The sequence below is a fragment of the Octodon degus genome, unplaced genomic scaffold, assembly GCF_000260255.1.
Source record: "Octodon degus isolate 3935 unplaced genomic scaffold, OctDeg1.0 scaffold00052, whole genome shotgun sequence".
NCBI lineage: Eukaryota > Metazoa > Chordata > Mammalia > Rodentia > Octodontidae > Octodon > Octodon degus.
The window spans coordinates 6,160,134-6,185,351 of NW_004524628.1; the positions used below are offsets into that span (position 1 = coordinate 6,160,134).

The 25,218-nt window shown below is 42.0% G+C and overlaps 1 protein-coding gene and 1 pseudogene across 4 annotated transcripts in view; both read right to left on the reverse strand.

The window, feature by feature from the left end:
- Positions 1-25,218, reverse strand: part of Aff3 (AF4/FMR2 family member 3) — a 535,781-nt gene that overhangs the window by 89,008 nt on the left and 421,555 nt on the right. For all 4 annotated transcript variants that reach the window (XM_023717412.1, XM_023717409.1, XM_023717411.1 and 1 more), the window contains one exon: positions 21,321-21,372. In XM_023717412.1, the coding sequence (XP_023573180.1) occupies positions 21,321-21,372 (52 nt within the window). The remainder of the gene's footprint in view (positions 1-21,320; positions 21,373-25,218) is intronic.
- Positions 23,252-23,883, reverse strand: LOC105742444 (annotated as a pseudogene).

Consider the following 25,218-nt stretch of genomic DNA (forward strand, 5'->3'; position numbering starts at 1 on the left):
CCTGGACTGAGGACCCTTGGTGCTCCAGGACACACGGGGTGAGCACATGGTCCACTGCACCTTGCAGGATACTACTGTTCACCAGGGACCCTGAATACTCTGAGGGCTGTTCTCACATCACATTTATACAATAGAGAAGATACACGTATGAACTAAAAATATAGTGAATGTTTACATTAAGAAATTATGACAAGAAAAGACACATTGCCATGAATCCCTCTCAAACAAATTCCCTCACTTCAAATACATCTATCCCACTGTTCTTGCCATTTCCTGAAATAGTTCTGGAAGTCCTCTTTTGTAAGTGTCTTTCTATGGCCGTTTCAATGTCCTAAATCAATTGAAGACATTTACACAATTTCTGTCAAATAAAATTATTATTGTGTGTCCTTATATGTCTCGAAAAAGATGAATGAGATTTGGTACTATGTGACTTCTGGCTCTTCCCCAAGTTCAAAATGACCATGAAAGTAAATGTTTTGAATTGATTTAGGTCACAGAGGAAGCCATGACAACACAACTACAGATACTCACGAAAGAGGATTCCAGAACTGCTTTGGGAAGTGCAAGAAGGAAGGGATAGGTGTGTTCAAAGTGAGGGGAAGGAATCTGAAGTAAGGTAATGGCAATGCATTTTTAATGTATTAACATTTAAAAAGATTTAAACATCTACTATAGGTTTTGATCACACCTTGCAGACAGGATCCTGAAATTACAAAATGATGCAAGTGAACCTATATCCCTGTTGCAGAGTCAAATACATTCTTGGTGATAGTCTCATGTCATTGGATTGGTCACCTAGTTTAGCATTTGCTGAACTCCGACCATATGGACAGCATTGTCTTGGGCTCCACAAAGACTAAATAAAAGTTGGAGGAATCATTGTCCTAAAAACGCTCAATCCCTGGCAGAAAGCCAGCAGTGATTTGAGAGAATATGAAAGTAGAAAGATTAAGGTGGAGCAGGGGCAGGGTAGGGCAGGAGGAGCAGTAACACAGTGGGGAAGGGGGACCTGCAGCTCCCCAAACAGTGGAACCATGAGCAGGGCATCATTTCATGGACATCTGAATAGCCTTTTTAAGACAAGGAGGGTTATAATCAAGAGAGGAGACATATCAGCAGTACAGGGCTAAATCCTAAAGCCTCTAGTAGTGGTTCTCAACCTGGGACCCATGGACTGAATGGGGCCTCTGCTGTTTCAGGTCAAATGTGGGATATGGGATTAGGAGTATATATGGGACAGGTTTCACCATTCATTTATTATGGGCCTTGAGTGTGGTCCTCTACCTATGTCTTAGTCTCCAAACTGCCCTTCCCCCACTCTGGATGGGACATAGAAGGAGCCACTCAGCCAACGTCCAGGTGATTGTGGGTGACAGAGGCATTCCTAGTCCCTGTCTCTGTTCTCTAATTCCTGGTGAGTTCAGTCTCCAGTGTCACAAGATTAGTTGAAGAGGGAAAGTAGTGATCTTCAGATGTACATGAAGATACCTGGGGCAGAGGGAAAGGGAAGAGAAGCCTGAACCGGTGGTTCAGGGCTCCCTCTGAGCACCTGTGTCTCTCACAGAACCAGCTCAGAACTGTGCTCACTGCATGCACCCAGCAGGTGACAAGTGGCTGTCATTGTTTACAGTAGTGATACTTGAAAAGAACTTCAACTTTCTGGTTGGTAGTGATACTTGAAAAGAACTTCTACTTTCTGGTTGTGACTCTGGTCAACTACCCCAGAAGTAAAGAGAAGGCCCCCAAAGGAAGGTGCGGCATATTGTTAGCATAGCCTCTTAACATTATCTTAGCAGAAGGCACGGGAGGCGGGCTCTTCCTGCCTTAAAATAAATCTTAAGAGATTCCACTAAAAGTTCAATAAAAACCTTCAGCAAGGCATCTGAGTTTTCCCCTGACCATGGAAATAGAGAAGGGCTGGCTGAGTCTATTGACTTTTTGCTGCCTTCAAATATTTTTCCTGCTGACTTTTATGATAGGGAAACTGTGCGTATGATGTGGAATCGTTGAGAAAATGACTTAAAAGGCAAAAGCAAAACAAATAGACAAAACCCAAGAATCTCTGCAGCCCAACCACCATGGGTGGGGCCTCAGAGTGATGTACCTCAGGAGATGGTGCAGTGGCTGCCCAGAACAACTCTGCAGCACTGATGTTGCCGACGTGGCTAATAGGAGAGGCCTTTGAATGTGGACCCAGGGCTGCTTTTCTTTGTTCACGTGATGCTGGAACCAGGAGCTCCATGGTGGCTCAGAGACCTACCCCCCACCCCTGGCCACCAGCAAAATCATTCTGATGGTTCACTTTCCCAATCTGACCACACAATGTCTCACCACACACTCAACACTGCTTTTCGTTTAAGACCTGATTTTGACTGTGGTATTTAATGTGCAGTTATTCTACGTCGTTAAAACTTTACAGAGGACAATAGGCCATCTACTAAGAAAGTAGATGAGAATACGTTAAACATTTTCATATAATTCCTTTAATAAAAAAAATCTTAGGGCATTTGATTAGAATTGTATGTCAGGTGCCATGGAAAGACCACCAAGATATTTTTCTGCCTTCTCTCTTTAAAAAAAAATTGTCTTTAGAATGCTATTTTATTTTACTGCTCAAAAATAATAAAAGAAATAAACACTGGAACTAAATAGCCAAGAAAAAAATGACCCAAGGTTGAAGCCTGAGAAAGTACTCCCTATAAACCGGATGAACCACCTGATCTCAAGAGTTGCATGTTATGGCCACCATTTCTTTTTCTAAGTCCCTCATCATCTCTCCCATGTAACTTCCCCGTTACTCAGTTCTCAGTGAAATCAGCTGAGAGGGTTAAGAGAAGGCTTCATTGATCTTTCCTGAGTTCATTACTCATTTATGAATGACTCTGAAGCTCAAGTCTATGAGACAAAACAAATTTTCTGCCAGAAATAGTAATTTTCCAGGCTTTCCTCGAGAGATGACATCTTTTCTCTGTCTTTATTGTAACAAGCGTGGAGCTTGGAAACATAATCAGTAGATATTCAGGTTTCAATGTATGCTAAATGAATTACAAGTCACAATCTGTTATTTCAGGGAAATCAGAGAGGAAATGAAATACCCTTATGGTAACTGGGTCGCGAACAGAACAAGTTCTTGATTATGGATGGAGTGGGGAGTAAAACAAAAGGATGACACAGAGATCCAGAGGTATCCCAGGCTGGGCCCATCTTTTACTTGATAGAAACATAACAACACCTGGATGGGGACAGCGGTCCATCAGAACAACCTACTACGTGCAGCCTCTGTGCTTGGCTTAGGCAGTGGTCAAAATACACAAAATACATGTGCCATCCCTTGCTTAGAGCCCAGAGGTGGGGCAGACACAAAATGTAGCACACACACAACTGTGTAGGTTTCAAAGGCTGTGGCTGGGCAGGGCATAATGGAGAGATGAAAGGTTAAGGGGGGATCATTAAGTAAGCAGCAGCAGACATGGAGAAGATAAGATACAGGGAATCAGAGAAATGGGGATGGGGGTGGGAGGACAAGCTCCATACTGGGAAGATTCAAGAGCAGAGGCTGGAAGCAGGCCTCACCCCACTGAAGAATCCTAAGAGACCCTTGGGGTGCAGCTCAGTGAGCAGTGGGGACAGGGACAGAGCTGGGTGAGGGGAAAGTGGGTTAGCTTTGGCCATGTGCAGCTGGGTTGGCTGAGGACTATTCAAGTGCAGACAGTGAGCTGACAGCTGGAAACATGAAACTGAAGCTGTTAGGTGCCACTGAGTGAAACCCATCAATAACAGCCACTGATGGATTCTAAGACTGGAGGCTGCTGGATCTATATTTTGCTATTGTTCTAAGAAAAGAAGGATTCAACTAGTTGGAGTAGGTCTTGTTTTCACTCAGATGTGGCTAACCCCCTTGCTTATGGTCGAAAGTCTTGGGTCAACTGCATTGATGATAAAGCAGGTAATTCTGAAGAAGTGATTTTAGTCACGTGGTTTCACTGGAGGCACAATTGTTTATACATCTATTGCCAGATGTTGTATCTTGACAAGCCTGCCCTTTTCATGAATTTTTTTCAAGGCTGGAGATAGAACCCAGCACTTCTTACTGAGATGCATCCTGGCTCCTTTATTTGAGACAGAGTCTCACTCACTAAGTCATTAAGTTGCCCAGGATGAGCTTGAACCTGTTATCTTCTAGCCTCAGCTTCCTAGAGTACTAGAATTACAGGTGCACACTGCCACATCTGGCATGAGAAATCAGCTTGAAAATGTCCTAAGTCAAGAAGGCATTTAATACACCTGACCTGTGAGGAACAGCACAGCCGAGTTGCGGCTCTATGACAGCTAGGGGCTCCAGCTGGCTGCTCCTTGCTGCTCGGAATCCTGAGAAGGGACTGAACCATGGCCACATTTTAAAATAAGAAGTACAGTTTTTACCAAATGCAAGTGGCTTTCACACCATTGTAAAGACAAGTTCTAAATCAAATGAGGGGCTAATCTTAGTTCATTCATGTTTTGCTGTTAACTGAAGCATGCTGTGACATCCGAGTAGAGTCATACCTTTACAGGTAGGGACCTTATCTTGCACTTGCTTATCTTTGTCAAATTGAGGATTGCATTTACTAATTGTTTACCCTGTTTAATATCCTCCTCTGCTTATTAACAAATGTTATGTTTCATTTTTATCACTTTTATGCCACTGCTTTTCATTTCACTCCTGTAGATGTATCTCTTAACTTTTTGTGTTGTACAGTTCCATTTAGCGTTTTACAACCCTTTTAATATGTGCTGGGCGAAGGAAAAATGCTTACTCCTCTTTATTTTTCCATATGTAATTATAGGTACTTCGCATTTTTGGATTCCTAGAAATGCTCTCAAAGAGGAATTTTGTTCCGTAGACTTTGACCTCATCCTGTTCTCTGCAGGGGTCAGGCAGAGTCAGCAGTGACAATATAATTCATCATCTAAGCACGGACATATTTGAGAGTGAAAGGGGATGCTAACCAGATGGGAGCCAGAGACAGGAAGAGAAAGCCTGGTTGCTCTGGGCACCCTGGGCTGTCTGGCCGCTCTAATAAAGCCTGCTCTGTGCAAGTATTGCTTGCTATTTATAAAGCGCCCATTGAGTAAGATCACAGGGAGAAGGCAGCATTACAGGGGTGGAGGAACTAGTCAAAAAAGAAGCAAAGAGCAGAAGGGGTCAGCAGAGGACAACTTGCTTCAGCTTTTAGTCTTGCTGTCAGGCCAATGCCTACAAGGTTTCTGGCTCTTTCCAACTGCTCCTCCCTCTATTTAGGACCAGCCTATGCTCGCAGATCAGGCGCATCCTTTTTTTTTTTTTGGAGCCGGAGATTGAACTCAGGCCCTTGCGCTTGCCAAGGAAGCGCTTTTTCTACTGAGCCATCTCCCCAGCCCCATACGTGCATCCTTTTGATAAATGTCTTCTGAGCTCTGAACTTCTGTTGATTCTTTTCTGTCCAAATCTTAGCTCTGCAACACAGGTTAGCCCTGGCTTCTCTTCACCCTTGGGGGCTTGCTGTCTATGTGTAGCAATTGTAGTTTTGGCTCCTCACATTCCTCAGAAGATCACTGGAGAGAGAGGTCTTTCTCTGTCAGCAAGCGTTTCCCTACCCCTTATACAATGTGATCAGGGAATTTCTGGAGATGGCAAACACTACAGTTTTCTACCATTTTTCATCTAAGATGTTTGCTGGAACATATCTTTCCCAGGGCTTGATATTACTTTTTCAGTTTTATTTTTGTTAAAAACTAGGGCATACTTTCCTCTTCGAAGAAAGCTTGACTCATTTTTCTCACCTACACTACAATCCTTAGATCTGTTTAGGAGCTGGACAATTTATTGAGGACTTATTCCATGGGAAATGCTAATTAATGCGTGAAGTTTGTCTAGAGAGCATTATCTCCTCAGTTGGATCCTGTTACCAAGTGACTGATTTGGGGACCTTGGAGTAGGTCAGATTGTCAGTGAAGATCCAAATCTTCTGAGTGGGATAAAGGGAGGCACAGTTGCTACTGTTGAACATTTCAAGGGTGTGTTACCCCCTCCTCCCAGTGATCCACCATGAACTACTGGTGACATCCACATGGTGGCCATCTCTGCTCCAAAGCTCCAGCTCTTCCAGGCCACAGAGGCTTCCACTCCCATGGAAAGCCTGGAATAGAGAGGGTGCTGGAGCTCAGAAACAACACCTCAAAGTGTGCACCTCTGCCATGTTGAGCACTGGGATAAAAGGAGGCTGGCCAGCCTCAGCAGCCTGGGAATCTTCACCTTTCCCTTCCTTCCGGCCTCAGATGTGGAGAGGTGCTCTTCTGAAGTTCCCTTATCTGAGTGCAGGTGCCCCCTCCAAAAGAAGTGCAATTGTCCTACCTTCCACCCCCCCTTTTTAAAAAATTTTATTTATTTATTTGTGTGTGTGTGTGTGTGTGGCCAGCTCAGCCCACCAGGGGGCGGGGCTGGCTGGCATGTGGTGCTGGGGGATTGAACCGCGGTCCCTGTGATTTGCTAAGCTTGTTCTAAGTAGGTGCTTTAGACCACTGAGCCATCTCACCAGCCCCCGCCCCCACCCCCACCTTTGAAATCTCATCAAAGGAACTTGGTGTCAGAGAGCACACCTGTAATCCCAGCACTTTGGGAGGCTGAGGCAGGAGTTCAAGGCCAGCCTGGGAGATATCATGGCTCCAAGAGGCTACTCTGAACCATACAGCAAGGCTCTGTCTCCAAAATAACAAAAAAATTAAAAGGAAATCTCATCACATAACCAGGAAAAATTGAGCAACAGAAGAGACCAGAAGGGGTCACCATACCCAGACTTCTAAAAGCTGTGCCAGTAAGGAACGGGAGCAGGCCAGGAAGGGCTCCACACACCAGTGCCAGCTTGCTTGGCCTCAAGGTGGACTCTGGCTGGAGGGTGAAAGGGAAGGGACCAGATGCAATCTGAGTCCTGCCAGTCTCAAGAAGCAGAGAACCAGGAAGCTCCTGTCAGGAGGAAGCATGCAGCCATCCCTAAACTGTTTGCCAAGAGGCAGGAAGGCTGTAGGCTCCCGAGACTCATAGGCAGAAGCATACTGTTAATTTCAAAGACTTCTGGAAACCCCTGGGAAACAATATCTTCTACCTGGAGACTGACCTCCTCAGGACTACGTACAGGAAGGAAACACCTTGGGCTCTTGTCTGGGTAGAGCAAAGACCACTCAGGGGTCACAGGCAAAGGGGAACACCTGCATCTGCAGCCCACCTGCCTCAGAATTGCACAGAGCTCTCATGAGGGTGGCAGAAAGCTCTGAAGTCTGGAACAGAGCCCTGGCAAGGCAACTGTGGCTATTTGGAAGGAGAGAGGGAAGAAGGCAGTGCACGCATACGCTTGGGTATATATTTATAATTTCAAAGTAATAGCAAACATTCAAGAGTAGCCCTCATACTTAATGCCAGCCAGGTGTCTAGGGAGATGCTGTGTATAGCAATGTGCAGAGATTCCTGGTTCTTGGAGTGGAAGGTTAAATTTGGGGTGTGGATGGTGACACTGGGGCACCTGCCAAAGACTGGCGCTGATGCATCCTCTGTATGACTTCTTGGCCTCTAGGTCTTAATGGGATGGGCAAGTCTATTTCCTGGGAGCCTGTGACATGCACTTTTAGGGCAAAGAAACAAAATAAATCATTGATTATAAACACTCAATTCTTTAAGTATAGCCTCTGGTATCCTCCTAGACCATTCCAGCTTGGTTAGACTCAATGCTGTGATGGTTATCTGGTGATCATATCTATAGAGTTGAAGCTCTGCACAAAGCTGCTGCCAAGGTAGTTGTTCTTAGCCATCCAGGCCAGCCAGTCCTTTCAGGTGTTTGAGCCAGAGCCCTAGCACATGAAGACACGTGTGTAAGAGTTTCACTGCAGATGAACAGAGTGACTGGCTTCCACCTTGGCTTGGCAACAGGCTCATCAGGCCTTCAGTCACCTGCCTGCTCTGTGGACCTCATCTCAAGGGCAACTTTACTGGAGCCAGACCCTTTGCAAGGCCAAAGTAGTAGTGATGGCCCAGTAATGACTTCCATTTTAAACATATACTTAAATATTGAAATTGACAATCATACACATTCATGGGGAGTAGTTTGTTCTTTTGATATGTATGTACAATATGTACTGATCGGATTAGGGTAGTTGGCATTTCCACCACTTTAAATACTTATCTTTTTTTGTGTGTGTGTGTTTGAAATATGAAAAGTCCTTTGAGCTGACACTTTTGAAAGATGAAATTAATTATTTTCAGCTATAGCTTTCCTTTGGTGCTACCGTACATGAGAAGCTATTCTTCCTGTCTAGCTGGACTTAGAGCTGTTGACCAGCCTCTTTCCTTCCCTCCTCCAGTCTCTTCCCACTTCTGTAACCAGGCTCTGATAACTACTCTTCTACCTACTTCTAGAAATCAACTTTTGGACCACCATCCTTGGTCTAGAAGGCAGATTCTAGGATTAGTTGTTTCCCACTTTGTTGAGCTTGCCAAAGCTCTTTGGAGTTTTAAATTTTTTTATTTTTATTTTTAGGAAAAAAGTCCTCAAAAAAGATTTGATGATTTGGTAGAATCACCAACATTTTCTACTGGGCCTTTGTGGGTGGTTGATGATTATGAATGCAGCCAGTGCCCACACTGCTTAATGCAGATGTGACATTGTTTTTGTACAAAGATGAAATGAAAGAAACATTCACACTTCAATAGTTTTGTTAAAAAAGCCTGTACTTGAACATTCAGTCTAACTCTGGCCTTTTATGTCAATTAAGTCTTTTCTCTACAGGCAAAATAGTAATAGTCAAAGGTAAAAATAGGTTTGTAATGGTTAGGAAAGATTTTCCTAATTGTACTCTGCAAACCAATTATACAAGAGAAAGGGAAACCTTTGTTATTATTGGGGTTAGGATTTTCACTTCTCAGATGAATGCTGCTTAGAAGTTTATCTGTGAAAGTGTTATCACATGTCACACACCATCCCCTCCATTCTTCACAAATAGCCTTGGACTTTTAAGAACTAAGCCAACGTTGAAGTAAGAGACACCAAGAGACCTGCTGTTGAATTAGACCTTGCACTTCTCAGGTGTGGAGACAACTGCGTCTGTGGTCTGACATTTTAGCAACCATCTGATATGCTGTTAAAAAGTCTTGTTTCTCTCAGCATGACCTGTTGCCCACTGATATGGACAGGTGGAACTGAGAAGGACCAGGAGGCCCCAAATGACCGTGATTGAGATTTCTCCACACAAAAGCAACAGGCTAAGGGAGCCCCCTGAGAAAAGCTGTGCTTAGGAGATAAACAGTCCCACTTGGAGAAGATTTGGAAAAATGAAAAGGAAACTTTCCAACTGCATATCAGGATTGGGCACCTGGAAGACTGCAGCTAGATCCTGAGGCCACCAAGCCTGGACAGGAGCGATAGCAAATACTCTAAGGAGCAGCCCCTTTTCAATGGCGACATTTCTTAACAAGCTATTGAAGACACAAAGCCCACTGCAGTCATAGGACAAAGGGCTGTGCCTCCAAGTTAAACCAGAATGTGCTCTGAAGGGAGAGTACTGCTTCCTCTGCCAGCCAGTGGCCCCTGTGGGAGTGTGTGCCTCTCGACCATCAATGCACGGCCCCTCCCCTTCTCTCTGGAAGAGTCTGGTGGGCGCTGTTGATTTCCTGCACTAACAAAATGTTGGCTTAGTTTCAAACATGTAGCTCCTGCTATAAATTCTGCAATGAACAAGGACTACCATTTTCCATTTTGATTTTTTAAATATATTTGGTGCAGGGCCTCACTAGACAGCCTGGACTTGTAGCGATCCTCCTGTTTCAGCCTCCCCATTGCTGGGATTACAGGCATGTGCTACTACGCCTGATCTTGGTGGTTAGCTCAGTGCGCACAGGGTTAGGGCCAGCATGGCATGTGGTGCCAGGGATTGAACCCTGGGCTCTGTTCTTGTCTGTTGAGCTATCTCACCAGTCCTGTTCGCTATTTTTGGGTATTAATTGTATGTTTGTCTAAATTTACTGGATTGTTTTTTAACTTTTATATAACCCTCTCATTTTATAGATTTCCATCCAGGATATGATGATTTCTGCCATTTAGGCAGAAATTAGGTAGGTCTCATGACTCTGTCTGGTTGGACACAAATAAACTTATGTATACCTCAATCGGGTCTCTTGGAGGAGGTCCCAAGATATATTTTAGGAAACAGTGTTTATGGGTGTTTGTATATCTCTACTTAGTGTTACTCTGGTTGGCCGGCCATTTCAATATTAGAAATTATAACCAGTTAACATAAAAGATAATTTTGAGTGCATATATGAACTTATGCTTGTGTTTATCACAAATATTTATACAGAGTGGCATGAAGTAATGAACGTTCATTTGCTTCTGGTGACAGTAAAAATTTATTTATAGAACACAGTTGACTAAGCTCTAGGTCTGTTAAACAGGTAAATCCTCCTGCTAATCATTTAAATTTCATGAATTGTGAATAAAGGATCAAACATGTGATTAGTTCCTATACAGACAGAAAGATCTAACAAGCAGCAGTTGCCAGTTACGGTTATTCTTGTATCTCCACATTCAGAAGAAATTAACTGCTTAGTAGATCACACTTAGTATCTAGCTGAGTATAAGTTTCATGCAAGACTAAAAATAAAAAAAAAAAAAAACATATACTACCTTTCTTTTCTCCCCAATGTTGCTATTAAGTTTAATATAAGGAATATATATTGAATATATATTTTTTCCTATAGTCATTTAGGGCAAAGCATTTTCTGGCATTGAAAGTGTACTTAAAATTTTTGTGGTTAAATTATCATAAAATATATTACTAATGTGCAAACCATTCCAGACCAACAAGCCAGCATCTTGCATGGATGTTTGGTGCTTAGTAGGTATTCAAGACTATTCTCAGAACCATTTACATAAAAACTGTCAAGCTCTTATTTGACTGCAAATAACATCAACGGCACAGTTTCTTTCTCATGGAGGAGAAACTTGATTTTTGAAGCCTGGCCCCTCAAACCTGGTCCTGATTAGGGCTTCAACTTCTGTTTATATAATTCTACCCAATTTTGGCAGGATTAAAGTGCACATACCAGGGTGTTGGCTTTTATGAACCTCCTGGGATGCGAATGTCACGCTGGCGGGATGAACTCTGGCCACAAATCCCAGACAAGCACAATGACTCTATTTATTCAGACTTGGCTGTCTCAATGCAGATCGACTCTGTGGGTAATAAATTTTCACAGGCCAAGAACTTCAGCATCAACCATGCTGATCCTGAGAAGAAAAAATGCACCTAGGGAAGTAGATTTGGGCTGCAAAAACCGCCTGTGTTTTTATTCCACGCCTGCATTGCATTCGGCTAATTCGTGTGGTCAGTGATTGACACACTGTCAGTGGCTGTAGAGGCTCTGTTTTAGAAGCTCTGCTTTCTGTTATTCAATTGTCATATTAAAAAGGAGCAAGGCGGAAAAAATGAAGTGCTCCGTTACAATTGGCAATCTGCTTTGGATAGCACACCCAAAAGCTGGTATGAGTCATCTGGCGACCTCTGTGGCAAAGAACAGAGAACTGAGATGGGAAATTTCTTCGGCCCCTCCTTAAAAATCCCAAGGAGACAAACTGCAGTGCAGGGCTTGGAGCAGCCTCACCTACAGCCTTGACATCTTGATGCAGGAAGGCTTTCGATTCTTTTTGACAGACGTGATTATTACTTTATGCATTATAAATAAGAGAATAATTGGCTCTTTAGCTTGCAGATTTATGTTAATGACCCAGATAGCTATTACATTAATTGTATGCTCTCTAAATATTGATTGGGGAGTAAAAGGTAACTTTTTTTTCATTGTGCAAGAAATAAATGAGGCCAATAGGGAAATTTCTCTCTACAGATTATATCCAATGATAGCTGTCTATGAAATTAAAACAGTTTTTAAGTGGATAAACCATGCTTATTTAAAAAAGAAAAATGCATTTATTTAAGTAAAATGAAAAGAATGCCCAATATGTGTGGATAATGTAATTACCAGAAGCTGCAGGCACGGCTGTAGCCATTCAATTTGGGTGCCCGGTCCCTGATTCTCCCTAACCCTTGCATTTGTCATCTTGAAAACACTGCTGGCAGTGGACATGTTCTCTGCCGCTGCTGCTTCAAGTCTTAATCATGTGTCTCTTTCCTCATGCCTTAGCTGTAATGATTCCATCTAGGTACTGGCTACATCTGATCCTCCAAGGCTTCTCTGGCTTGAGAGGCAGAGATCATCTTTTCAACCATGAGGGAAGGCATATGGTACAGTTCACTTCTCCCCTCCAAATCCATTAAAGAATTCCTTTGAGGTTGAATGCCTTCAGGAATCAGTTTTCCCCTTAGGTCTCCTAATTCTATCACATGCTTCCAGGGAACCACTGGCCTCTGAAATTGTGAAACCAAGAGTTGCAGAAAGGAGATCAACAAGTCTGCTGCATCTGCCGCATGCCCGCCATTCATTCAAACAAGAAAAGAAATTCTCAAATCTTTTGTCCTATTTCCAATTTGAATCTCATCAAGTATAAGAACTGTGGAAGCAATCATTTCAGTGATATTTGCAAACTTTCTAAGTAAATATTGTTACAGCCCCAGTTCTAAGAGGCAATAGTCCAAATTCTGTTATTTTTTGAAAGGGAAGGCAGTGGAGATGCCCATCCTCTTGGTTTTGGAGACTTCGATTTGAGATAACTTGTAAATTATAACCTCAATATGGCTTGATGTGAGCATATGTAATAAGGAGCTATTGGCATTTCCATGCAGACTAGATAGATGTTTTCTCCCTAGTTAATTGGATTATTTATGGAATCATCTATAGGTGATTTATGATCTTGGAGCTCACATTTTTGTCCATTCTGTCCTTTGGTATTTGGGTAAGACTGATTCGAAAAGTCATAGTGTTCAGTGAAAGAAATACTGGTAGGGCAAAGGCATCTTTGATGCTTCAATCTGGACAGCAAGAAATACTTCTGATTCAGTGGAACACTGTGCACTTCTTCCTGGGTCCATTCTGCAAATAGCATTTCTCCTGTGCCAAAGTGTCTGTCTTCAGGGAACATCTAGTTTAGTTGGAAGAGGCAGATATTTAGACTAAGTATTGACTTGATTCGATTCACACTTTTAAAAGAATACTGAAAGAAGATTGTCATACAGATTGTTGGAAACAGCAACACAATGCTTTATCCTACACTGACTTGGGCTAGTAAGGATAGAAAGAGACAGATGAACTAGTATTTACTTGTGGCGGTTGAAGTAATAGGATTGAGAATTGACATGAACATCTGAAAGAGGAACAGTAAGCCATCAAGGATGAGTCCTATGCTTCTGGGCCTGAATGGTTGGGCTCTAGGCAGTGTTAGTTTTGGAAATGGGAATAATCACAAAAGGAATATATTTGTGTGCTTGGGTAGAGGGGGTGGCAAAGAGCAGAAGTTCAGTTTGACCCAGACTGAATTTGAAATGCTTGAAGACATCCATGTGGAAAAGTCCAGTAGGCCTGTGTTTCAGAATTGAGTTTGGAATTGAGGACTCAAGGCCAGAAATTGCCAGTATATAAAAATTGAAGGTCACTGGAAGGAATGAGATCACCCAGAAAGAGTGGAATTGGAGAAAAAGAGGTAGGCATGAATATGCTAAGGTTTCAACAGTTAAGAATGGGTAGAGAAGGAGCACTCAGCTAAGGACCCTGAGAAATAGTGAGGGGCAGGAAACAGACCAGCAGAGTGGGGTGTTAAGGCTCCTTTCTAAGGATGGTGGGAGCAAATGGCGTTCTTTCTGCCAAGACAAGGGACTGGAAAGAGCCCAGAGCAATGGTTCTGTGGAGATCACTAGTGATTCAGGAGGAGTAGTTCTGGTGGAGGCAGAGCATAAAGAAATCACAAGAACGAATCCTCAAATAATGAAGAGACTTTTAACAAGAGCAGGGTAGTGTCCTTGTCACAGAAGAGAAGGGAAGTTAGTGAAGACAAAAACAGAGTATGGATGAGATAATAGGCAGACTAGTCTTTCACATTGGAAGCTGTTCAGACATGATGTGCACTAGAGACACTGTGACAAATACGATACAGAATAAGATTCATGCTGTTCATGGGAGAAGATAGAAAACTAAATTCCATGTTATCCACTGTTATCAAGTCTGTGACAGAAATAATTATAGGAACTTAAAGGAGAAAATTTACAAAAGAACGACACCAGTAAATAGTTTTTTTTTTTTTTGGGGGGGGGGCTGGCTCCCAGCCTACCCTGAGGGCAGGGCTGGCGCGGCATGAGGTGCCAGGGATTGAACTACAGTCCCCTGTGCCTGCCTAAGCTTGCCTAAGCAGGTGCTTTAGACTGCTGAGCTGTCTTGCTGGCCCCACACCAGTGAACTCTTAATGCTTTTCTGTATAATGTAATACTTACAAAATCTATACAAAATAATGTGTACAAAAACATTATCTATAAATCAAAATGGAATTCTTAAAAATGTTGAAGGAATCCACAGGAAAACAGTAAATATAATACAAATGAAAAAACAAAGAGAAACAGAAAACAAAAACAAGAAACCAAAAGGGCAGACTTGAGTCTTAAGATATTAAAAATTGTTCTAAATGAGAATGGTCTAAATATATCAATTCAATGCAGCAATCTGTAGAGTGGATGAAGATATGGTGAATATATGCTGTCTATAAGAAACTTACTTCAAATATAAAAACATGGGTAGTTTGAAAGTAAAAGAATGAAAAAAGTTATAAGCATTAGCCAAAAGAAAGCAAGAATATCTCTACTGATAGTAGAAAAACTAGATTTTAAAGGGAAGAAAATGACCAAAGCTAGATTGTGCCATTAAAAAATGATAAAAAGAGTCAATCTACCAAGACACAGTAATCCTGAGTGCATATGTACCAAATAACAGATCTGTAAAATATGTGAAGTGAAAAAACTGGTAGAATGGAAAGCAGAAATAAATCCACAATTATTACTCTCCCAGCAACTGGCAGAGTTAATAGACAGAAAGTCAGGAAATATATAGAAGACTCAAAACATCAAACATGGAATAATTAATATTTATACAATACTCCTCTCACAACCCAGAAGAATTCACATTCTTTCAAGTGCCTATAAAACACATACCAATGCAGACCTCATAAAATCCTCAACAAATTTCTATCAATTGAAATCATACAGAATATGTTCTTTAACCATTATAGAATGAAACTAGAAACTAATAAAAGATTAAAGGAGTTTTCTGAACAATTGGAAGCCAAACCATATACTTATACATAATCTATGAAATCAAAGAAATCTCATTAAACTGACTGGCAATGAAAAACACGTCAAAATTTGTGGGATAAAGCTACAGTAGCATTGAGCATACCATTAAGTGCTTACATGGTTAAAGAGGATATGTTTCCAATTAATAATCTAAACTTCCCTGAAGTAGGGACTTGTTGATTTCTCAGTGTACCTTGGGGAGAAATGGTGGCAGGAATGAGGAAAAGACAGACAAGAGACAAGAGCTGGGTCAGGTGGAGGCCTGTCTTCCTGATGGGCAAAGGACCTGAATAACAACAGTAGGGGCATTTATTCATACTCTTGAAAAATTAGTGTCATGAGACACAAGGTTGCCTAGTGACCAGTGACTGAAATTGTCCAGGCAGGATGCTCTTCTCAAGATTGAGGTAGCTTGGCTGCTTTAGGCACTGAGGCCTTGTCTTGCCCTCACACATATGAACAATTTTCAGCTTCAGCCACTCCTAACACAGATGAAAAAAGGAGCAAAGTATGTACCTAAAGAAAGAGCGTGTACACACACACACACACACACACACACACACACACACACACAGGAAAGAAGAAAAAAGCAAATGATAAGAGATCAGTGAAATTGAAAAGTTATACAGTGGTACTTAGGTTCATGAAATTCATTTATGGAATGAATTCTGTGACCAGAATCATGAAAGAATTAAGTTTTCTAAGCAAGTCACTACTGTGTAATGAATATCAAACAAAAAAGCTAGCCCCCAAAAATTTAGTCAATAAATTTCTAGCAAGATTGATAAAAAAGAAAGAAGGACAGAATAGGCAGGCAATGTCATTGTGGTATTCTGAATATGGGCGGCTTGTCATGACATGCCATTTACTGCTAAGATGTCTCTCAGGTAGATGGATGTTCAAGAAGAAGGCGGTGGTGAAGGAAAGCAAGAGACAGGAAAAGGAATATTGTGGGACTGTCCTGCTTCAAGGTTGTGTATGGTGAGATTTTTGGACTTATGTGCAAACATGAGAAGCATAGAATTCTTTATCCTATTTTTTAAAATATAATCTAATTTTTAAATGTTTTTTTATCATATTCTATAGGGACTTAAAGTTCAACATATCAATACTTGATGAAAAATACCTGTTCCTTATTATGCCTAAGATGTTTGAAATGCAGTGAGATAGTGAGGTTAAGATTGATAGCCCAAATCGTTTGATAATAACAATAAGCTTTTCTTCTGGATGGTTAACAACCTAAGTTTGCAGACCAAAATTAGAGAAAAAGGAGGGATACAAGGAAAGCCAACATTTTGGCCCTAGCCTTCTAAGGTCAATTAAGACTCAGGACATATGAGAACTTGTACTGTAACATCATGTACCTTGGTAGTGTCCCAAATTTTCTGATCAAGAAGATTATGGGGCCAAAGAGGAAAGTGATCGATGACATAGAGTGGGCCTAAGGAGAGTCACATGGGGAGAAGATACTCTCTCAGGCTTTCACAGAGAGCACATTGGCCAAGCATTGGCCGTGACTCATCCACATGGCTGCACTGATAAAGGTTCTACAATCTGAGGTACAGGATCTCAGGACAAATCCTGAGGGCATTTCACTGACCTTCTCAGACCAAAAAGCTACAACTCTTGTTGCATAGGTCCTGCTTTACCTTGGTCTTAACCATCCAGCAGAAAAGTATGAAGACGAAATTATAAGAAATAAAGCCATGCTGTTAAGTTGAGCTGTGGGGGACTCAGGTCAATAATTTCTGCATTGCCAGTTAAACAGAAGACCCAATGCTAATATGGGCTACTGGACTCTTTTAGAATATTTTGCTGAGTTTACACACCTATAATATTCAATAACGGAACTTAGAAAAAATGGGGTATACAGATGAATGTCCATTTTGTATCTGTGTATTCAAAGTGGTTGGGATAGATAGTTACATTCTGTTAATGAATAGAACGATTTGTTCTAATGGTGTTTGTAAATAGGATCACAAGTCTGCATCTTGTACAGCCATTAACCACTAAGAAGAATATATGCAGTGTATTATTTGTTGAAAAAAAAAAAGAATAGGCAGGCAAATTATGAGTATCAGAAATACAATAGAGGCTGAGGAGAGAACTTGGCAGTCTAAGTGCCTGCCTGGCAAGCTCAAGGACCTGGGTTCGATCCCTGGTACTGAATGTGGTGCTGGCCCTGCACTGTGCTGGCCACTGAACCTGGGCATGGTGACACATGCCTGTAAACCCAGCACTGGGGAGTCTGAGACACGATGATCACTATGAGTCTGAGCTGCATATAGAGACCCTGTAACAAATCAATCAATCAATCTCTAAAAAATGCAATGCAGGCTGTTACTCTAGATGCTGCAGGCATCAAAAGGACAGTACAGGGGCCACAGGGACAAATCAATATGCACAAACATGGATAGCCTGATGACTTGAAGAGCACTTATTATTACAACTTAGCCAATATCAAAGATAGTCTGAATAGCTCTAAAACAATTAAGGAGATAGAATTTGTAAGTTTAAAAATTTTCCAAGCCGGGCTGGGGAGATAGATCAGTGGCATAAGTGCCTGCCTGGTAAAAGAAAGGTCCTGAGTTCAATCCCCAGGACCATACATAAACAAATAAAAGTAACAAAAAAATTTTCCAAGCCTACATGGTTTCATTGGTGAATTCTTCCAAAGATGAACTGATACCAATTTTCACAAAACATTTTCAGGAAAAGACAAGCTGGGGATACCTCCCAATTTATCTCATGAGGCTAGCACTACCATGATGTCAAAACTAGACCCAGACAGTGCAAAACAGAAAACTTAAGAACCATACATCTTGTAAAATCCAAAAGACCACTGGCTGGTAAGGAGGGGGAATAAAGGGAATTCTCTTCCACTGCTGGTGGGAATGTCCGTCAGTACAAGACTTTAAACTGTGGTTTGGGATGTTGTTTAGCAGTTATACATTTGGGTACAGACTCAACAGACGTGTTTCCATATGCCAATAAAAGAGCCACACAAAGATGCTGAAAACAGTACTGTTCTAATAGCCCCCCAAGCCCCCCCAGCCATCTGCAATGGAATAGGTAAATTATGGTACTGTGCAGTGGAATACAGTAATGAACAACTTCAACTACATGAATGTGCATGACTTGAACAAATCATGTTTGTGTAAAAGGAACCAGATACAGAGTACATGCTTTATGATCCCACTGATACAAAGCTTAACAGTAGGCAAAACTACTCGTGGCTTTGCAACATGGGAGGGCGATTATTCTGGAAGGTGGTGACGGGGATGGAGGTGGGAGTGGTGGTGGTAGCTGCTCATTTCTCAATTTGAGTGCTGGTTCAGGATTGTTTTATGAATATTTAACAAATTGCATACTTATGGTACATATACTTTTCTCTATGTATATTTTATTGCCCACAAATTAATTAATTGATTTTGGGATGAGATCTTGCTATGTTGCTGAGGCTAGACTGGAAATCCTGTTCTCATGTGAACCTCCCCACTCAGCCTCATGGCTCTGGGCACGTACCACCATGAGCAACTGATCTATCATTTTTATAAACCATAAAAAGCAAGCAAATCTTGCCTACTGGATCTGGTGACCTGAAGATGCCAGGGGACCTTAGATTCCGAGGAAAAGGAAGGCCTAGGGTTATAACACTGATTTTAGTTTCCAAATGGAGCCCTGAGGCACAGAGTAGTTGCAGGTTAGACCAAGTTGCAGAGCTACTAAGTAGAGCCAGGTTCTGAGCCCTGGAATAAGGTTCCAGTGGTCTTCATCCCTGAACTCGACTGCTGTCTTTATGGCTCAGAGCACAGGGAGGAGGAGAAGCATGTTTCACAGGAGCAAACGCTCAGGAGTTCAGGGCTGCCAGCTGGAGGGCAAACAGGTACAGAAACCTGAAGTGATTGAGGACATCTCTTTATTAATGGGGCCACAGCACCCAGTGAAGCAATATTCACAAAGGCAACCAGCTGTAATATAAGGAAAGGTGCTGTGCTTACTGAAGCAGGGAAGTACGTGTTAAGTTTTTGCAATATTTTGGGTAAGGGATAAATTCTGATTATGCCAGGGGAAATCACTTATGATGAATGTTCACTCATCTCACAATGTCAGAAAAAGAAAAATGAAATGTGTGCACGTGTGTTGCATGCATGTACACGCTACATTCTTTCAGGGGAAGATCTTACATTGGTCTTGGAGAAAAAAATACTGTATAATTAGGCTTTTTTTAAAGTAAGGAAATTATGATTTTGTGATTAGAATAGGGTGTGATTATAGGCCAAAGCAGAACAACTTCATATAATTAGTTCTGAGGCAGTAACTTAATCTATGATATACAAAACACCGCCTGGAGTCTTAATCATGCACAGAGATTACTGTATACAAATCACTCATTCTGTCAGTTTCTTTTATATTGCACAGGGATTAAATGCAAGAGTAAAGGATCGGGCCTAGATAGTCGCAATACAGTTATCATCAATAGGTACAGATTGGATAGGAGCAGTTAATAAAGCCAGTGAGTCAATTGAAAGGGTTTACTGTTTTAGAGGGAGTTTGTAGTACATTATTCATAATGAGTTTGTTTAAGTTGAGTTTTCATTGGAAATATTTCTTGGAACTAGCTCAAGAAGTATTTCCAAATTAAGAAATGTTTCCTAAATAAAAGAGCTTGTGACTCCTTTTTAAATATAAAGTATGTGCACTTCACACATTTGGCATGACTACATCCATTCTGTACCCACCTGAACCTCTCAAACAGATAAAATACAAAAGGATGGAATCTTTTGCTTTTAATCTCTTAGACAAGGACCCACAACCAGGAGTGAAGCCCCTCTGCCTCTCTGCTATGGCTGCTGAGTTGTGGGTATCCGAATGCCTGGTGTGACCACGCAAGAGCAAGTGAATCAATCCCTAAAAAACTCAGGATGGCCCTTCTTGACCCTACTCTGCCTCTGTGGGGTATTCTCTGCTTGCCAACCTGGTTTGCAGATTCTTTGAGTCTCCACACACCCTCACTGCATCGGCCTCTCTCTCAAGGTGAGGAATCTCTGCTTCTATGACCCCACTGCCACACTCTATGTGGCCATGCTCCCTGCAAACGCTCCTTTGACTTTCATCTCACCTCTGCTTGCTCTCGCCATGCATTATTTGTATTTACTTGTCTAGACAGTAGCATTTCACAATACCTTTGCATTAGGTTTAATATTCCAAGCTAGGCAGAGGGGCACATGTGCAGCCTTTTGTACTGCAAATAAAAATGACTCATAATAAACCTCTGAATCATCTTTCCACCCATGTAGTTTATCCGTACTTGACGAAGTACAGAGCAGATGATGAGAAAAAGGAAACTGAAGTGTAGGAAAGTCTGTCTTCAGTGTTTTCAAACTTGCTTTAAAACACAAACATTTCTTGAAATGCAGAAGTTAAAGTGATGAATGTTAAGTGGATATTTTTTCACCTTAACTGACTGATCAGAAGAGTAGTTATAACCCCCCACTGACTGATGTCTCGAGCTGATAAATCAACAGCAAGAGAGAATATTTCATGCACATCTATCATTTAAGACAAACAGCCTAGGCTGCGTGTGATTATTTTTTATTCATCATTGTAGCTCACCTCTGCGTCTGTGCTTTCTCTGTGTTAATAATATCTGTATAAGACTTCTCAATATTTAATGTTATAGCCTGCCTGCTGCATACCAATGAGGTGAAGGTCACATGTTTGAGTTCTAGAAGCCCAGAGAGCTTTGCCAGAAAAAAAAGGGAGGGGAATCTGCTTCTCAGAAGCCTGATCCTAGCCAGTTTCCCTGTCATAATCATAGAATTAAAGTTTTAAAGGCAACGAAGTCCAAGATACTTTAACAGGCCGGCCCAACTATACAAAAGCTTGTAATTAGTGAAGCAATGCCCAGGAACACAAAGCAGCACAATTCAGTTTCCATGACTCGGTCACACCCAGTCCAGTCCATAGGGCCAGTGGTATCCTCATCACACCCAAAGGATGGAAGTATGTAAGAGAAAGCTTACCTGCTCACTCTCGTCTTCATCGCTACTTAGCTTAAGGTCATCTTCTAGCATTCTGAAAGAGGGAACAAAAAGGTACAGATACTTTAGCAGACTCAAAATAATTCAATGCCAAAATATCACCTTGATAAGAGCAACATTTCAGTCATAAGTCTATTTGATTTCCTAATGTTGTTTTCTCCCCCCTCTCCCTTTTAAGTGCTTTTCCTCGGATGCACTTAGGAAATAGCAGGCAGTTGCATGATGAAAATTAACTCTCACAACAGTCACGGGGTAAAATGGGGGAGGCTTAAGGACCTGCTGTTTTCGACATCAGGGCCAAAGAGGGGCACTTCCTGGGGCAGTGGTCATTCCACGGTGACTGGCTCAGTGCTCTCCTCATCAAGGTTTGAGCTTCGGCTCTAAGCCTGCCCAGGGACATTCACGGTGAAGAACATGACAGAATGAGTGGCCTCTGCAGAGAGCCAAAGCAATGAACTTGAGCACGAGTGGCAGCTGCGCTGGCTGTCCACCAGCCTGTGCACTGCAGGAGATGCCTGAAGACACTGCTGGGCAGAGACCATCACCCGAGAGGGAGCCCTTTGCACCTGGGAAAGCCACCTTGTACCCCCAGGGACCTCATGTTCATCCTGACAGAGGCTTTGAATTTGGAAGAGGCCAGAGTGAGGATACAAGACACAACTTTAGACTACCATTGTGGATGATAAGAAACCCATCCTCTCACCAGTAATTACCGAGTGATTTCTTTATGGAATAATAGTTTGCAGATTTATTCATTTCAAAAGACCTCTTTCTCAGAAGTGCACCCTAGAAAAGCACTCGCTAGCAGCACAGTGGTTCTGCCCGGGTGTTGGGGTAAGTCTACTCTGCACAGAGCCTGGGACTTCAGGGAACCTGTCTGGGGATTGCCCCACCCTGTACTTAAACACCCCACTCTTTTTATCTTTTCTTTCTTTTTTTGTAGTTTAGGGTAAGAGTCTACAGGGTGATCAGGGTCTCACTACTAGATCAGACTCGTAGTGATTCTCCTGTTTACAACCTCCCAAGTGCTGGGATTACAGATGTGCACCACCATACCCAGCCTTAATTGCCCTCTCGGCGTGCCCCTGGGGTTGGGCCGGCACAGCAGGTCCGGGGATTGAACCTCCTCTGCTGAGCTCTTTGGCCGGCCCTCTCACTCTTTTTTTTCAAGTCAGCTTTAGAAGACTGTCCCTAAAATGTGCTTAGGATCTTTTAATGGCCAATTAGAGACCTATGGTTAGTAGATGACTGAAGATTTGTAAGTCATTTAGGTAAGCTTTGGGGTGCACTGAAGATAAGAGGTACTGGGGCAGGATGCCCCCTGCATCTGTCCAACTGTCTGTGCATGTCCAGCCGGTCACTTAGTGCACCTTCTGCCGCTATTCCCTGCTCATGCAATGAGATTTATGCTTGGCAATCTTTTTTTTTTAATAATAAAAAAATTGTATTAACTTAGAAGCATTCAGAATGTCAACAAAACAGTTGCAACTTTTTTTTTTTTTCAATTACAGAGCAGTATTCAGTTGACGGAACAATTATTTCATATAAGCTGCATCAGAGACAACTGAAGATGAAAAACTACTGTCTCCATATATGACTAATTTGTGCTGTGCACCAACAAGAACCTGCTTTAAATTTACATGCCAATTTACAACCCCCATACCATACCAGGCAAGGTTAGTGGTTATTGAAAATACCACCAGGACAAGGCTATCTAAAGACACATTCGAAAAAAAAAAAATAAAGACACATTCGACAGTGTGTTAACTATACAAAAAAAAGACACTGCACAGTTTAAAAACAAATCCTACACAGCCCTATGTTTCAATTTTTTTGTTCAAAAGGAGTGAATTGTGTACAGGGGGGTTAAATGCTTTATAGACAAGAAAAAAAAAACTTGTGCTGGAACCAACTTATTCATCATCATCCTCTTCTTCATCCTCATCCTCTTCATCTTTTTCTCTTCCTCATCTTCCTCATCTTCTTCCTCTTTCTTCTTTTTCTTGCTTTTTTCAGCCTTGACAACTCCCTTTCTTGCTGCATCAGCTTTTCCTTTAGCCCAGTAAGCAGTGATGTCCTTTTCATACTTTTCCTTCAGCTTAGCAGCCTTCTTCTCATATGGCTGCTTGTCATATGCTGCAGTATTATTCCACATTTCTCCAAGTTTCTTTGCAACATCACCAATGGAGAGGCCAGGATGCTCTCCTTTGATTTCTTGGTGATACTCAGAACAGAACAAGAAGAAGACCTAAGGAGTTCCCTTGGGCGCATTGGGATCCTTGAACTTCCTTTTTGTTTCTCCTTTAGGAGGATTATAAGTTTTCATTTCTCTTACATAATGAGCCTTGTCCCCTTTTGCCATGTCTTCCAAATTTCCTTTCTCTTTAGAAGACATGGTCTTCCACCTCTCTGAGCACTTCTTAGAAAACTCTGAGACGTTAACGGAAGCATCTGGGTGCTTCTTGTGCTCTTCTCGGCAAGTTTGCACAAAGAATGCATAGGATGACATCTGGCCTCTTGGCTTCTTAAGATCTCCTTTGCCCATGTTTACTTGTTTTCCTCAGCGAGGTACAGAGTCGCCCAGTACCCGCCTGGCTCTCACTTGCCCTGGTGCTGTCTCTATGGAGCTCAATGTACTGTAATCACGTTCAGCAATCTTGGCAGTTTAGTCCTGCTTTATATTCCATGAGTCTGTGAAATATATTTGTTCCTCTCACTTCACAATGTAGAAAAATGTTTCTTCTTGTTCCAGGGAGCACAACTGAGACAAATCCAAGTCATTTCTGGGAGGCCACTGAAGCCACTACCACAGGACACCAGTCCTGTCTCCTCACAGGGCGGCAAGAAGCATTTCTTTATTCAACAATGCAGGAAATACCAGCAGAGACTGCAAGGACTCACTCATTTCATTTATTTGTTGGGCAGCTCCTTCATTTCCTCAGCCTCACATGCTCATCCACTGGCCCGCAAGAGAAGGGACATCTTGGTGATTTACTGGAGGACTCTTTGCAAGTAACGTGGGGAAGTGGACTGTGCTTTACACTGAATCCCCCAGGGAGGAGCAGTGACAGCATAGAGAATAATATGTGCTCAATGTGTTGCTATGATTGGAATGCCGCCCTCCAAGGTTTGTGTTTTAGAAATTAATTCCCAGAGTCATATGTTGGTTATATATTTGATGAAATGATTGTTACTAGATGAACCTACGTAGGTGGGACCCTAGGATGGCATCAGCCATGTTATGGTGCAGCATGAGGGCCCTCACCTGGCTCTTAAACTCCTAGAGCCTGGTTCTTGGACTTCTGTGCTCCAGCACTGTGAGCCGCATGTGTTCCTATTTACAGATCTCCTGATCTCAGGTATTTTATTATAGAAACAGAGCACAGAATAAGACATGTCAGTGCATAAAGACACACCTTTTAGAATTTTCCACTACCCCTCATACCTCCACGTCTTGGTCAAGTCATCTTATGGGTCTTGACTCTTATTGTGTCTATGATGGAACTTATCTACCTTTATCACTCTTTCCAGAAGATAAGTCGCTAGGAGTGCACTTTGTTTTGTGAATAACAACCAATCACTGAATGCATCTATCATATTAAAAGAGAATTTTGTTTTTGGGTGATGTATAAACAGAGAATCACACATACATTCATCTGTTTCCTATTGCTGTAATAAAATACTAGAGGCTGGATACTTTATAAGATAAATAGCCTAATCTAGTTCACAGTTTTACAGGCTGGAAGTCCAAGATTAGCCAGTCCTGTCGCCCTGGGCTCTGGTGAAGAACGCTTTGGTTACATCACAGCACAGCAGATGGTATCAAGGTGGAAATGACTAGAAGCTAGAAAGGGATTCAGATTCACTCTACATTAACAAT